Below are 13,213 nucleotides of genomic sequence, written 5' to 3' on the forward strand. Positions count from 1 at the left end.
AGACCACAATTCACCATGAGACAGGGACCAACGGAAGTGAAAGCGAAGTGGGAGGCAGGAGTTAGGCAGACACAAAGGGGGTCCAGTGAGGAAATGGAAGGTATGAAATAACGCTGGGACAGAGTGCACAGAAAAAGTTGGAAAGGGAAAAGAAAACAGAAAAAGATAACAGATTAGGAGGAATAGACAGATTAAAGCAAGTGAGACCAGGCAAATTTATCTGAGAACAATTGCTTTTTTTATGGGAGCAGGCTGTCCTAAGCAACTTTGCCCAAATTTAACATCAATGCTGCTTTCAGCAGACTAAGTTGCAATCCAGTCACTCTACAACTCTATACTTCACAATAAAGGAGGACAGTGTATGTTTTCTTTAAATAGATTAACTGTACAATACTTTATGACAAAAAAAAAATAAATTATTTCACTTTTGATCTTTTAAAGCTTTTTATTTTAAACATATCGCAATTTAATACATATAACTTTTTTTTTTTTTTTATATTGTTCAGCATTCAAATTTGCTTTGATCCAACAAAATACGCACGTTAGGAACCTACAACCTAAAAGTAGCTTGAAAACACTTATGATTTTCCAGTACTTCCCGGATACTAATTAGTTAAAAGAGAGTCAGTACAGCTCTCTCTATGGAAACACAGTATCTGATGACATCTTTCTGGAATAAAAAACATTGGCTGATACCTTATAAAAGAATGTAACTTTAGCTGTAGCAAGACTAATTATTTATGTAATTTAGTGTGAACATCGGACTTGAAGATTATATTTTAGTATAAATTTGCATCCACGTAAAGAATTTTAGAATGCTTGTTCACAGATTAAATGTGTTATCAAGTTCAAAGCCTTTAATATATCATTATAAAGCCAGAAAAAAAAAAAAGTTGTATGTCAATTTTCCACACATAAATGCATACAGATTCTCATCTATGAATGAAGGTTTTATCTATCACATTAATCCTTCAATTAATTTTGCATAGCTAAAGTGTCAACCAGGTATACTTTGTAGACAGAAATAAAGTTATGTACTTTTTTTCCATACAAAACCCATCTGTGCCACATTCAGCACAGGAGTTAGTTACTTTCACCCAAAACATTTTAACATAAATTCTAATTTGTTTGGACATTAATTGTACCATGAAAAGCATTTTAAGAACTCTCAAAGATTCCCAATGCTTTTTTCAAGAATCACAAACTGGCAGAAGGGCAATACTTCAATAGTCAAACTTCAAATTCAAATGTCCTATTTTAATGAATTTCACAATTATCTTCAGCTCCTATGGAAAAACAACATGGAATGTTTGAAATTTATAATAATTTAACAGTTTTAGAAACACAAAAAGAACAAATGACTTACTACAAAGTTATTAGAACTAATTGAATTGCTGGTTGTGGAAATGACATAGAAAGTTATATTCACTACAGAAATATTAAATTAACAAAAGTGAATTAGCCTTGTTATTACCACTAAAATTAGAATTATTAGAATGCATAAACTTACCATCCCTTCATCTTAAATATCAAATTAACATCCTTCTCTAATACAGCTTTCTTGTTATTAAACAATTTTTTCTTTTCCGGAAAAAGATTTTAAACTCTTCAGAAAATATTCACATCTTCAAATAAATATAACCAAACAAAAATCCTCAGATGTATTAAAAAGTACTTTTTGAAATATGTATCCGCATATACAAGCCTATACTGTCTAAAATATCTGTATTGTCCAGTCAAGTATTTTTGGAGCTTTCACTGCACATCTTACGGCTTATTTAGCCAGTAAAGTACGAAGCCACACATTTACCTCGGTGATGTTTTAATTATTCATTTACAAATGCAATGCTATCTCTTCTGTACACAAATTAAGTAACTAGGGGAACAGTCCAAAGTAATTCAATTGCCTTTACAACCCTAGCATAAAAGCATTTGAAATGAAACAGGTAGCTCATTTTTTGTTTCAAAGCTGATTTTTATGTTTATTTTTTATACAACTTGATCTAAAATATTTCAGTCTTTTTTAATTCTCTTAAATATAGAGGAGCACTGCTACTTGCATTTTGTCCTGCAGAAGCATTACATTGTTATTAGATCCGCTAATTTGACATTATTCATTATTAGATCCATCATTGGCATTACATGAAATTAACCTGTAATGTCCAGTTTACAAATATTTTGAATTCAAACACTATTTATTGCCACATTGCTTCATACCAACTCTGACTTGCAAGAGAAATTAACATATCTTCAGAAAACAGGTTACTGAACCACAAAATAAGATTTATGCCTTGATTGCCTTTTGTCAGCATTTAAATTATTTATCTTGACATGGCACGTTTATTTCTCACAAACTAGTTATGTCATAACGGGGAAAAAAAAAACAACAACCAAACACAAACCCCTGTGCCTCTGAGTCAACTTTGAAGTAAAATACTTGTCTGACTGTTTATTCAACGGGAATAAGAACTGCACTTCCACATGTGCTGGTTTTCAAGTAAATATTTTTCCTGTTATAATTACATAATATGGTCTCTTCTGTAAGTATAAGTAACTGAATCCGTTCCTAAACTTTTTTTTTTTTTTTAAAGGTGATCTCAATACACAAATTTCACAACTGAAAAGAATTTAGTTTACACGTTCAACACTTTAAATCTCTATATCCAGTATATTAGCTTGAGACAGGCAATTTTATGTGAATATAAACAGGAAATGACAATTGAATTTCAACGCAGTACTGAAAAGTGCATTCCCTAAATGCGAAAATTATTAACAATTTTTAGTAACATGAACCTTTCTGAAGTTTGAAAGACTGACAGAATGAAATCAGGATGAAAGTACTTATTTAACTTTCTATCTGGAATAGCAATGCCCTTCAAAAATTCTATTTATATACATTTCAAAGTAATACTGAGGAAAAGGGAAAACTGACATTATCTGAAGCGATACTTGATGCCATTTAAAGGGTAATTTATTAAAAAAAAAGTCATACACAACATTAAGTAAAAAAATAAATGTGCTTGCTTACATGAAAAAAAAAATTACTGCATCACGACAGCTACCCTGCCATAATGCCAGTGTTGCCCTTATTCTAGTTGAAAGCTATTTGGAATAACAGGAGGTTTTTTTCACCTTTTGGCTTATGTCTCTTCATCCTGGCTGAAGGGTATCTGCACTGCTATAGAGATAAAGCCAGAAAACACCACCACCTTTTTGTTGTTGTTGTTTTATTTTTTGTTTTTACAAGTACTAGTTTATTTAATTTTATTATGAGCACTTAAATTACTTGACTGATTATTTACTTCAGAGTTCAACATACTTTGTAAATTAGTTAGTGTTAAAAAGGCCTTAGTTCAGCAAGTTAACTATTCACATACATAACTGCACAAAATACTTGTTGCAACTTTTATACTGCTGCTGCAGATCGTCATTTACAGGATTTCTTCCCTTTTCTTTTAAAATACCAAGCTGAAATTGTCTTTCAGAGATAAATGTAATTATATGAAAAGGAGGACCCTGGGCTCCGAAACATCACTGAACTAAGAAAGAATTTAGGAGTAACAGAAGCTATAGTCTGAACTGAAGATTTAAACTTTTGACAGAAATCTTTAAATTCGTAAATCCTTGTGAGCCGAGGATGTTCTCAGCCTGCCACCCCTGCTGATTTACCAGTCCCTCGATGTCTTCTCTCTCTAATACGGAATGTATCTCCTTGTAAGTAGTACCTCACAACAGAAATCTCTGAAAGGAAACAGCAAAGGAAACGTCGCATTTCTACTTAGAATAGACGTAGATAAGGCGATACTCTTGATTACCTTCACGTCCCAATAATCTGTTGCAATCATATAGCATGTCACGTGCCTGTGTTCTCCACATGGTGGGTGAGAGAACAGCAGTGATCGTAGATATTTAATGGATATTTAACTCAGATAATCCTCCCAGTGCAAAAGCGTTAGAGACCTGTGCAGATCTAGAGGCTTGTGCTGTCTAAATCCATAATTACTTCAAAGTTGCCCTCCAATACCAGGGAAAAATCCACGTAATAAAAAACCTTTATAATCACATTGTTATCAATTGTAATGGCTAATTGGAAAAAAAGTGCTAGACAAGCCAGAATTGCTAAACAGCACCGTGATTAACTAGCATATGTAGCAAAGCATCATGCTGTAGAAATTTTAATACAAACATTTTAAGTGAAGAAATGCCGGGAAATCAAAGTTTGGATACTGCAAAGCTCTTAGCAAGCTTTGTGTTTAAGGAAGAAAAGGAACTGAGACAGTTGGAATCACACAGAATCACAGAATCACAGAATTTTCTAGGTTGGAAGAGACCTCAAGGTCATCGAGTCCAACCTCTGACCTAACGCTAACAGTCCCCACTAAACCATTTCCCTAAGCTCTACATCTAAACGTCTTTTAAAGACCTCCAGGGATGGTGACTCCACCACTTCCCTGGGCAGCCTGTTCCAGTGCCTCACAACCCTTTCAGTGAAGAAGTTCTTCCTAACATCTAACCTAAAACTCCCCTGGCTCAACTTAAGCCCATTCCCCCTCGTCCTGTCACCAGGCACGTGGGAGAACAGGCCAACCCCCACCTCGCTACAGCCTCCCTTGAGGTACCTATAGAGAGCGATAAGGTCGCCCCTGAGCCTCCTTTTCTCCAGGCTGAACAAGCCCAGCTCCCTCAGCCGCTCCTCGTAGGACTTGTTCTCCAGGCCCCTCACCAGCTTTGTCGCCCTTCCCTGCACCCGCTCAAGCACCTCCATGTCCTTCTTGTAGCGAGGGGCCCAAAACTGAACACAGTACTCGAGGTGCGGCCTCACCAGAGCCGAGTACAGGGGGACGATCACCTCCCTAGCCCTGCTGGTCACACTGTTCCTGATACAAGCCAGGATGCTGTTGGCCTTCTTGGCCACCTGAGCACACTGCTGGCTCATATTCAGCCGACTATCCACCATCACTCCCAGGTCCTTCTCTGCCTGGCAGCTCTCCAACCATTCCTCTCCCAGCCTGTAGCTCTGCTTGGGGTTATTGCGCCCCAGGTGCAGGACCCGGCACTTGGCCTTCCTGAACTTCATGCAGTTGACCTCAGCCCATCGGTGCAGCCTATCCAGATCCTCCTGCAGAGCCTTCCTACCCTCAAGCAGATCGACACACACACCTAACTTGGTGTCATCTGCGAACTTACTGAGGGTGCACTCGATGCCCTCGTCCAGATCATCGATGAAGATATTAAAGAGGACCGGCCCCAGCACCGAGCCCTGGGGGATGCCACTAGTGACTGGCCTCCAACTGGGCTTGGCTCCATTCACCACGACTCTTTGGGCCCGGCTATCCAGCCAGTTTCTAACCCAACGAAGCGTGCGCCAGTCCAAGCCAAGAGCAGCCAGTTTCTTGAGGAGAATGCTGTGGGAGACGGTGTCAAAAGCCTTGCTGAAGTCAAGAATTTAACTAAAAGACCCCAGCGGAACTAAAAGACCCCAGCATATGCTGCTTTTCAAAAGACTACAAAACACAGGAGAGCAAACAGAAATGTACTTTGCTTCCCTGAAGGGGTTATCAATCACCAAAAGAAAAATACTTGTTTCATATCATACTTCACTAGTCCAAAATGTATCAACCCAGAATAGAGTAAATACTAAATCTTACTCTTTGTTAGAAAGCTAGTGTTGTTAATCCTGCTTGATTACTTTTATTTTTCCAATGAAAGTATCATCCAAATCTATTAAGTTTAGTATTTTCAGAACAAAAGACATAAAATTTCTTGTGTTTCTACACTACAACAAAATACATGTATTTCTCTATTTAAGGTTAATTACTGCACAACTATGAATCGATGAGTTACTATTTTCTGTGTATATTATAGAAGTAGCTTGAATTGCGTAGAGTTTTAATAAAGGTTTTATTCCTATCTCTGTCAAAAGAGAAAATGCCATTAACTTGGTGCTTTTCCTATGAGTAGAAAAATTTAGTAGAGTAGAAATGGAGTAGAAATACCTTAAAATGAGTAGAAACAACATATATTTATTTGTAATGTAAAACTTTACTGTGAGCTTACATAAATTAAAGAAATTTGCTACCATCTGTGGTCTCATATTTCTCTTGACAAAGAACTATTAGCACAAGAAGCTCTATCAACTGGATGATGACCAAGTTGAAGGAAAAATTATTTTGTTTCTTTTTCAGTAACACTTATTTAGTGTAAACTACCAAAAACTTCAATATAAATTCAATATCAGGTGCAGTTAACTTTAAAATAAAAAACATTAAAATGTTTGTAGTTGTAACAGGAAGCTAATGAATAAGTATTTCTTACTACTTCAATTAAATGCAACTGGCAACTTAACATTCAAGATTCATGCAAATAGATGATGATAGTTGACCACAAAGTTAAAAAGGACATAGTTCTACTTAGAATATACTTCTCACAAAACAAAAATTCATACCTTCTTATCTTTTCAAAATTATTATTAGAAGTGACATTCTACATTATCAGCCAAAGACATTGTCTCCTTGCAACTTCTTTCTTTTGCATATTAAAGACCACTTCTGTTCCATTATTAGTCACAAAGACAGTTTGCTGAATAATTTCCTTTTTTTGTAAGACTGCTACAATAGAAAGAACATCTTGCAAAGAAAAAAAGGTCTTATAAAAATAGTTATAAAAAATCTGAGCAACTCAGACCTCAGTCAGATATTCGATCTACATTTCCATGAATTAAATACAAAACACATTGCTGAGTTGGAAGTATCACTTCACATTACTTCAAAAATACACAAATAAACAATGAAAGGTGAAAGAGACCTGAAAATAAAGTATAAAATGCATGATCATGTTAATGAGACTTTCATATCATACAGTGAATATTATACATATCAGAATGCATTAAAAATAGGGGTTCTTCAGTTATAGTTCAATATGATAAACATCCATCACCTGTCTAGCTCATCTGTACAAACAGAACCTGAAAAACAGCCTTAATTAAGATATTAGTACATCTAACAACAGCTAACTCCAAGTTAGACTAGCAGCCTAGCTACAGGGCACTACACAGCCAAAGATGCATGTTTCTGGTCTGTTCTCAAGTCCCCTAAATTCTTTTATGCCCATAGCAAATAAGCAAATGAACAGCTTACATAATTCTCATGATTCTCTCAAAAACATGTGGGTGTTACCAGCCAGAAAAAAAAGGCAGACCTTTACCAGAGTAGAATAAGCAGCAGAAGTACATTTCAGAAAACCCTGTCCTGCTCTTTTACTATGTCAAGAACCCAAAGGGACTGAATAAAGCGATGGAGTTACGAACCAAACTAAGCAGGGCTATTCCTTCCTTAGACATGTCGTGAACTTGAATTGTCAAACAGGTATAAATTTGGAAATAAGCACATCTCCAAACTTGCAGTAAGTGAAAATAGAAGCAAGCAAGCAGTTCACCTGTAATACAAGGAAAAATCTCTTTTTCCATTTTTCAATTTCCAGATTTTAACAATGTGTAAATACAAAACCATAGAAACAGTTCAACCACTATGCTACATTACACACAGAAGTGACAAATTTCAATGCTGTATTACCAAATTTCTGGAGTAATTGATTGTATTTCCCTAAAGTACTTTATTTTCTTTATCTGGGAAGTGTCTTTTTCTATATTTTGCAACCGCCAGATGTTACATAGTTGCCTTAATATATGCACATTTTTCAAGACGTGCAGTATATTCACTTAATTATAAGAAGCTTTTATTTAAATATATATAAATTAGTTTTTAAGGTTTTGCAAAAAAAGTCTATCAGTATTCTTACCCCTAATCAACTTTTCAGACATGGTTCACAAACCTGTATGAATCTGCAAAAGGAAACTGTACAAGCAAGACAGCACAGATATACACAATCCTTAGTGTACAGACTAGAAGTAGACCCACCACAGTCTACCTTGCACATCTGTGAAGCCATGACAACATTATGTGAAGTGGGAGCAGGCCCTACCTGGCATCACCTTCATTTAGCAGATCTGAGTTCTGTATTGGTACTGTATCGATATCATTCACATGAATTCAGATAATCTCAGCTATTCAGTAAGCATTACAACCAGTACTGGCACATCTTTGAGTCTTAGAAAGCTAAAAAATAAATCTACAACTCAAATTAGTTTTATTTGTTTCAGCGGAAGCATCAGTAACATCAAAGAAACTTTAATGGTGCTTTTAAATGAAAACTCAAGTCTTCTGCATCATTTGTAGTCCTGGCACTGCAGCATGGAGTACATAAGAAAATCACAAAAGGGTTTGGGTTGAAAGGGACCTTAAAGATCTCCTCGTTCCAGCCCCCCCTGCCATGGGCAGGGACACCTCCCACCAGACCAGGCTGCCCAAATCCCCATCCAGCCTGGCCTTGAACACTTTCAGGGATGAGGCATCCACAAAAAAAATAATTAAATAAATAAATGAAAAATGAAATTTCATATGATTTTAAGAGCTGAATATATTCCATAGCAGAAATTGCAGTTTTGCATTTTATTTTTACAGTTATGCCTTCATACAGGTATATAATAATGTGAGCTCAGTGGTGGGGCCACACAGAGCCTTGCAGACATTTCTAGTCCTTTTTCCGATTACAGCACCAGGGATCCCAAGGTTCTTACTTCCTTAGCAAAAATGAGTGAGCAGACAGGAAAGACAATTTACGAATTAGTTCGTTTGCTAAGCAGAAAGAAAAATTGATCACCAACAGATGTTCTTCCAGTTTTACAACCCTTATATAAATTCTAGTTATATGCCATCACTTAAAAACAGAAGTTTTCTGTTGCATTATTCATAGAAGACACACGTTTGCTTGCTTTACTCTTTTCCCTACTTAGCCCAGGAGAAGTGAGATGGTACATCCCTGTTTACCATATAGCTGCTTCTCAGAGACAACATATTTGGAAGGATTATGAGAAAGATGGACAAACAAAGCACAGATGTGCAACTAGGTATCTTGACAAACTCTGGTTACTTGCTCTGGTTACTTACCATTAACCTTTCTTTCAAAGACTCCACACGAGCACTCTAACTACAGTCATCAGGCAGTCAATCACCTACTGCCATCTGGCAGAAAGTATCAGAGGCTTTCAGGCGACTTTCAAAAGCAGAGCCCTTTTGTCAAACACCTTGATGAAAACGAATGAATAAATGCTAGGAGTGTGCAAGTGCATTCCCCTGGTACCACAGTCACACGGATGCCAGTGAAGAGGGAGAGGGGGACAGTGCACCTCGCTTCAAACAAGTCAAGAGCACGGGGAATTTTGCATGTGTCAATGTGAATACTTGAATTGTCCATCAAACTTCCACAGTGACTTCATGAGCCAAAGAAGCCTTTCTTTTCATGGCGCAGTCAAGAGATGGCAAAGGGGAAGGTCCCTACGCCACAAAACTTTTCAGCTTGCTCCTATGTAAGGTTGAAATTAGTATCCAGGGGCATTAGGGACAGGGCTGGGAGTTCCTGATTGGACCAGCTCCAGATTCCAGGTGGCCGGGAGTTCTCAGATTGGAAAGGACTTCATGTTCTGAGAAGGTAAATATGGATCCAGATCACGCACCCAGATCCTGGCAAACAAGCAAGCCTGGACACCTGGCACAAAGTAATCCTTAGGAGCCTGGCCATTGGTCAGACAAAAACAAACTAACAAACACACACAAAAAACACAATACATCTCGAATGCACCAGAATGCATCAGATGTTGTGAAATCCTAGATAAAGTAATCAATATATTAAATGCAAGGAATCGGAGCACTACACAACTGGAAGACTTGTAGTACAATGGCAAGCATATTCTGCTTTATAAGCATGTCAAGCAGAGAGAGGACAGACAAAAATGCACTCGTTCCACACACTACAAGCAGAAATTTATCAGTGACATGGCAGGGCATATGGGGCATACAAGGTTACAAGAATACACACGGAAACTCATCTAAAGGAAAAAGGAACCCACCAAACTACAGGTATAAATGGCACTAAGAGGATACTTCCCTTTTCATCACACTTATCCCTAGGCTAATTTATAACTAATGCTAAAACACACTCCATGCAAGTATTAAAAATTCGTTTACAGTATCTGATCAATCACTAAAGCAGATTAGACTCCAATGTCCAAATATCACACAGAACCATAAAAAGATACATCTCTCTTCATTTGAGCTTCCCAGCAATAACAAAAACAAAATAATGCCTCCAAGAATGCACATTTTTTTTATTAAAAGTACAATACCCTGAAATAAAAAGGGGCTAGCAAGATTAATAGACTTTGCAACATCATCAGTAGGCTTCCTGAACTTTCTAGTTCAATGAGTTTCATAATTCAGAAAGAAAACCAGAGTCTATTACAGAAAGAATGCAGTGCACTGTGTGCACTGACTTATCCATCAAAGGAAAGACAGACAGCAATAAAGAGCTTACAAATAATAATAATAATAAAAAAAAGAACAACCTCCTCAAAGGAGAAAGGAGTTACAGAAAGCAAGAATGGAATGATTTAGAGTTTTAAAAAGCAGAGAAGTGTTTTTAATTACAATACTGTCAAATGGCATACAACTTTCAATTATTCTTTCAATAAGTTATTTGGAAAAGACAACTTTTGGTCATAAAGCTATTTTTCACTTCAACTGGTAGACTAAATTTTGACACTAGCAGATAGGTTTTAATATATTTTTTAAAATATATATGTACTAAATTGTTGCAATAGGAACTAAGATTTATTCACAGGCCAAACAAAAGTTCTTCCTACCACGAATGATCTAGCAGAAATTTAACAATACCAGGGAGCCAGTCTAACAGCTAGCTGTTGTCAAGTCTAGCAGCCCTCCTCCTCCTCTTCTTCCACACTTTCTTACTCTTTACGTTTTGAAAATAACTGAATACTCTTCTGACCTAAGACACATAGATGTGGTAGATGTGGACATGCTTTTGTGGTAGACTTGACAGTGCTAGGTTAACAGCTGGACTTGGTGACCTTAAAGGTCTTTTCCAACCTAAATGATTCTCTGATTCTAGTGGTGAGTCAATTCAAGGAACTAAACCTTGAAGAAATTATACTTTTTTTGATAAGATTAGCCATCAGACCAGAACACAGCCACTCAGCAACACCACTGCAAGGGAAAAAGAAAAGAGTGTAGGGCTGGCAAAAGGAGAGGGCAGAAAACAGAACTGTATCTTGTCACTGCATCACCTGAGCTGTATCATCAAACTGCAACTGCAGCCACTGTAACTCAGCTTTAAACCTATGAAAGCCCTCTCTTGAGCACAGTTCTGTTTCATACTCTACCTATTCCTGGTGTTATTACTGGTAAAGTCGTTTTCAAAGAAGTCTCTTTGTCATGAGGACCTCAAGAACACATAGGAAGAAATTGCCAGTCCACTATATCACTTATTTAAAATACCCTCACAACAATCAATCATTACTTGAAATCAAATCAACCTACAAAAATCTGAAAGTACAGGGCAAAGATCAAAGTTCATGTATGTGGTTTCCTATCACAGATGAACAAAGTTAACAACTTCCATGTAACTCAGGATATACTGGAAGAAAAAAAGTTTATCTTTTCATGAAAATTCATTTTTTATTTTGCAAATTTCAATATTTTTTTTTAAGTGACAGTGTCAGCATCAAAAGATTTTACAATGCAAACGTACAACATTAAGATCCAGAAAATGCACAACATTAACATTAGGTAGCAGATATCTCAGCAGTACTATTCACAAGCTAATAAGTTAACTTTCACAAATCATTGCTTACCTTTTCTAATGCAGATTAACTCATGTACACCACAAGTTCGTTCACCACCTATTTGGAAATAAATCATTAGAAAATATTAGCAATTAAAATGTACTTGGCTTCTTAACAAGACTTATAAACAGCGTGAAAGAAAAAGCTGCAAAACATATTATTTAATAAAAATGCAAAAGTCTATTTTCTCCAAAGGATATCCTGAATGAATTGAAAACTTCCTAATTAATAAATGTATCTTTGGCTTAACATTGCTAGCAACAGTGCAGTTTGAAGAGTCTTACAGAGAATTTATACTGACAAAATTAAAAACACAAGCAAATTAACTGAAATCATACTAAAATTATTTCCCAAATACAAAGCTTGATTTCCTGTTCTGAGGGAACCACCATCTACAGAAGATTTCTCAAAACATCAGAAATATTGGTAACACAATAGAACAGGAAAGGAAAGGAAAGGAAAGGAAAGGAAAGGAAAGGAAAGGAAAGGAAAGGAAAGGAAAGGAAAGGAAAGGAAAGGAAAGGAAAGGAAAGGAAAGGAAAGGAAAGGAAAGGAAAGGAAAGGAAAGGAAAGGAAAGGAAAGGAAAGGAAAGGAAAGGAAAGGAAAGGAAAGGAAAGGAAAGGAAAGGAAAGGAAAGGAAAGGAAAGGAAAGGAAAGGAAAGGAAAGGAAAGGAAAGGAAAGGAAAGGAAAGGAAAGGAAAGGAAAGGAAAGGAAAGGAAAGGAAAGGAAAGGAAAGGAAAGGAAAGGAAAGGAAAGGAAAGGAAAGGAAAGGAAAGGAAAGGAAAGGAAAGGAAAGGAAAGGAAAGGAAAGGAAAGGAAAGGAAAGGAAAGGAAAGGAAAGGAAAGGAATAAGAAAGCCTGTAACTAAAGGCTGGGCTGCTTATCTGGAATTTATCTTCAAGAGTCTTGTTGGGTTTTTATTTAAGCTTTTAAACAGCTGTACAGAATTTTATTAAATATGTGAATAACAAGGTTTTTGGTAGAAATATTATACTTTAAATTTCAATAGAAAAACATTTTAATGTTATAACTACAGCTAGTGAAGAAAAGACTAATGCATAACATACCCAGTAAGGACACTGACAGAACCACAATGGAAGAAGAATACAATCAGTCAAGTGAATTGAAATAGGAAGGTGTGACATTGGGAGAACTGTAGGGACGTACTGCTAAGCCCTGCAGCCAGAGGAACAGGCAGTTAAAAACCATTGAAGAGATTCTTTTAATGGCATTGAGAAACTGTTGGAAGAGTTGATTTTTATTATCATTACTTTATATTGAATGAATTTATGGTATTCATCATCTTGTCCTCTTTTAAGTAAAAGGTTTTGGAATGATATTCCCCACAGTCAAACTTTTAGCAACACCAAGCTGTGGCTTGCCTTAACCAAACCTTAATGCCCACTAAGCCTCTTGCCATTGACCAAGGTCCATGTTTATCTGAACAGAACGCAGA

The 13,213-nt window shown here is 36.5% G+C and overlaps 1 protein-coding gene across 3 annotated transcripts in view; it reads right to left on the bottom strand.

Annotated features, from left to right (window-relative positions):
• Positions 1–13,213, bottom strand: part of SYT14 (synaptotagmin 14) — a 90,083-nt gene that overhangs the window by 65,374 nt on the left and 11,496 nt on the right. For all 3 annotated transcript variants that reach the window (XM_084512298.1, XM_084512297.1, XM_084512296.1), the window contains exon 2: positions 11,765–11,812. In XM_084512298.1, coding sequence (XP_084368424.1) covers positions 11,765–11,812 — 48 coding nt within the window. The remainder of the gene's footprint in view (positions 1–11,764; positions 11,813–13,213) is intronic.

Source organism: Aythya ferina (assembly GCF_964211825.1).
Source record: "Aythya ferina genome assembly, chromosome: 3".
NCBI classification, from domain to species: Eukaryota; Metazoa; Chordata; class Aves; order Anseriformes; family Anatidae; genus Aythya; species Aythya ferina.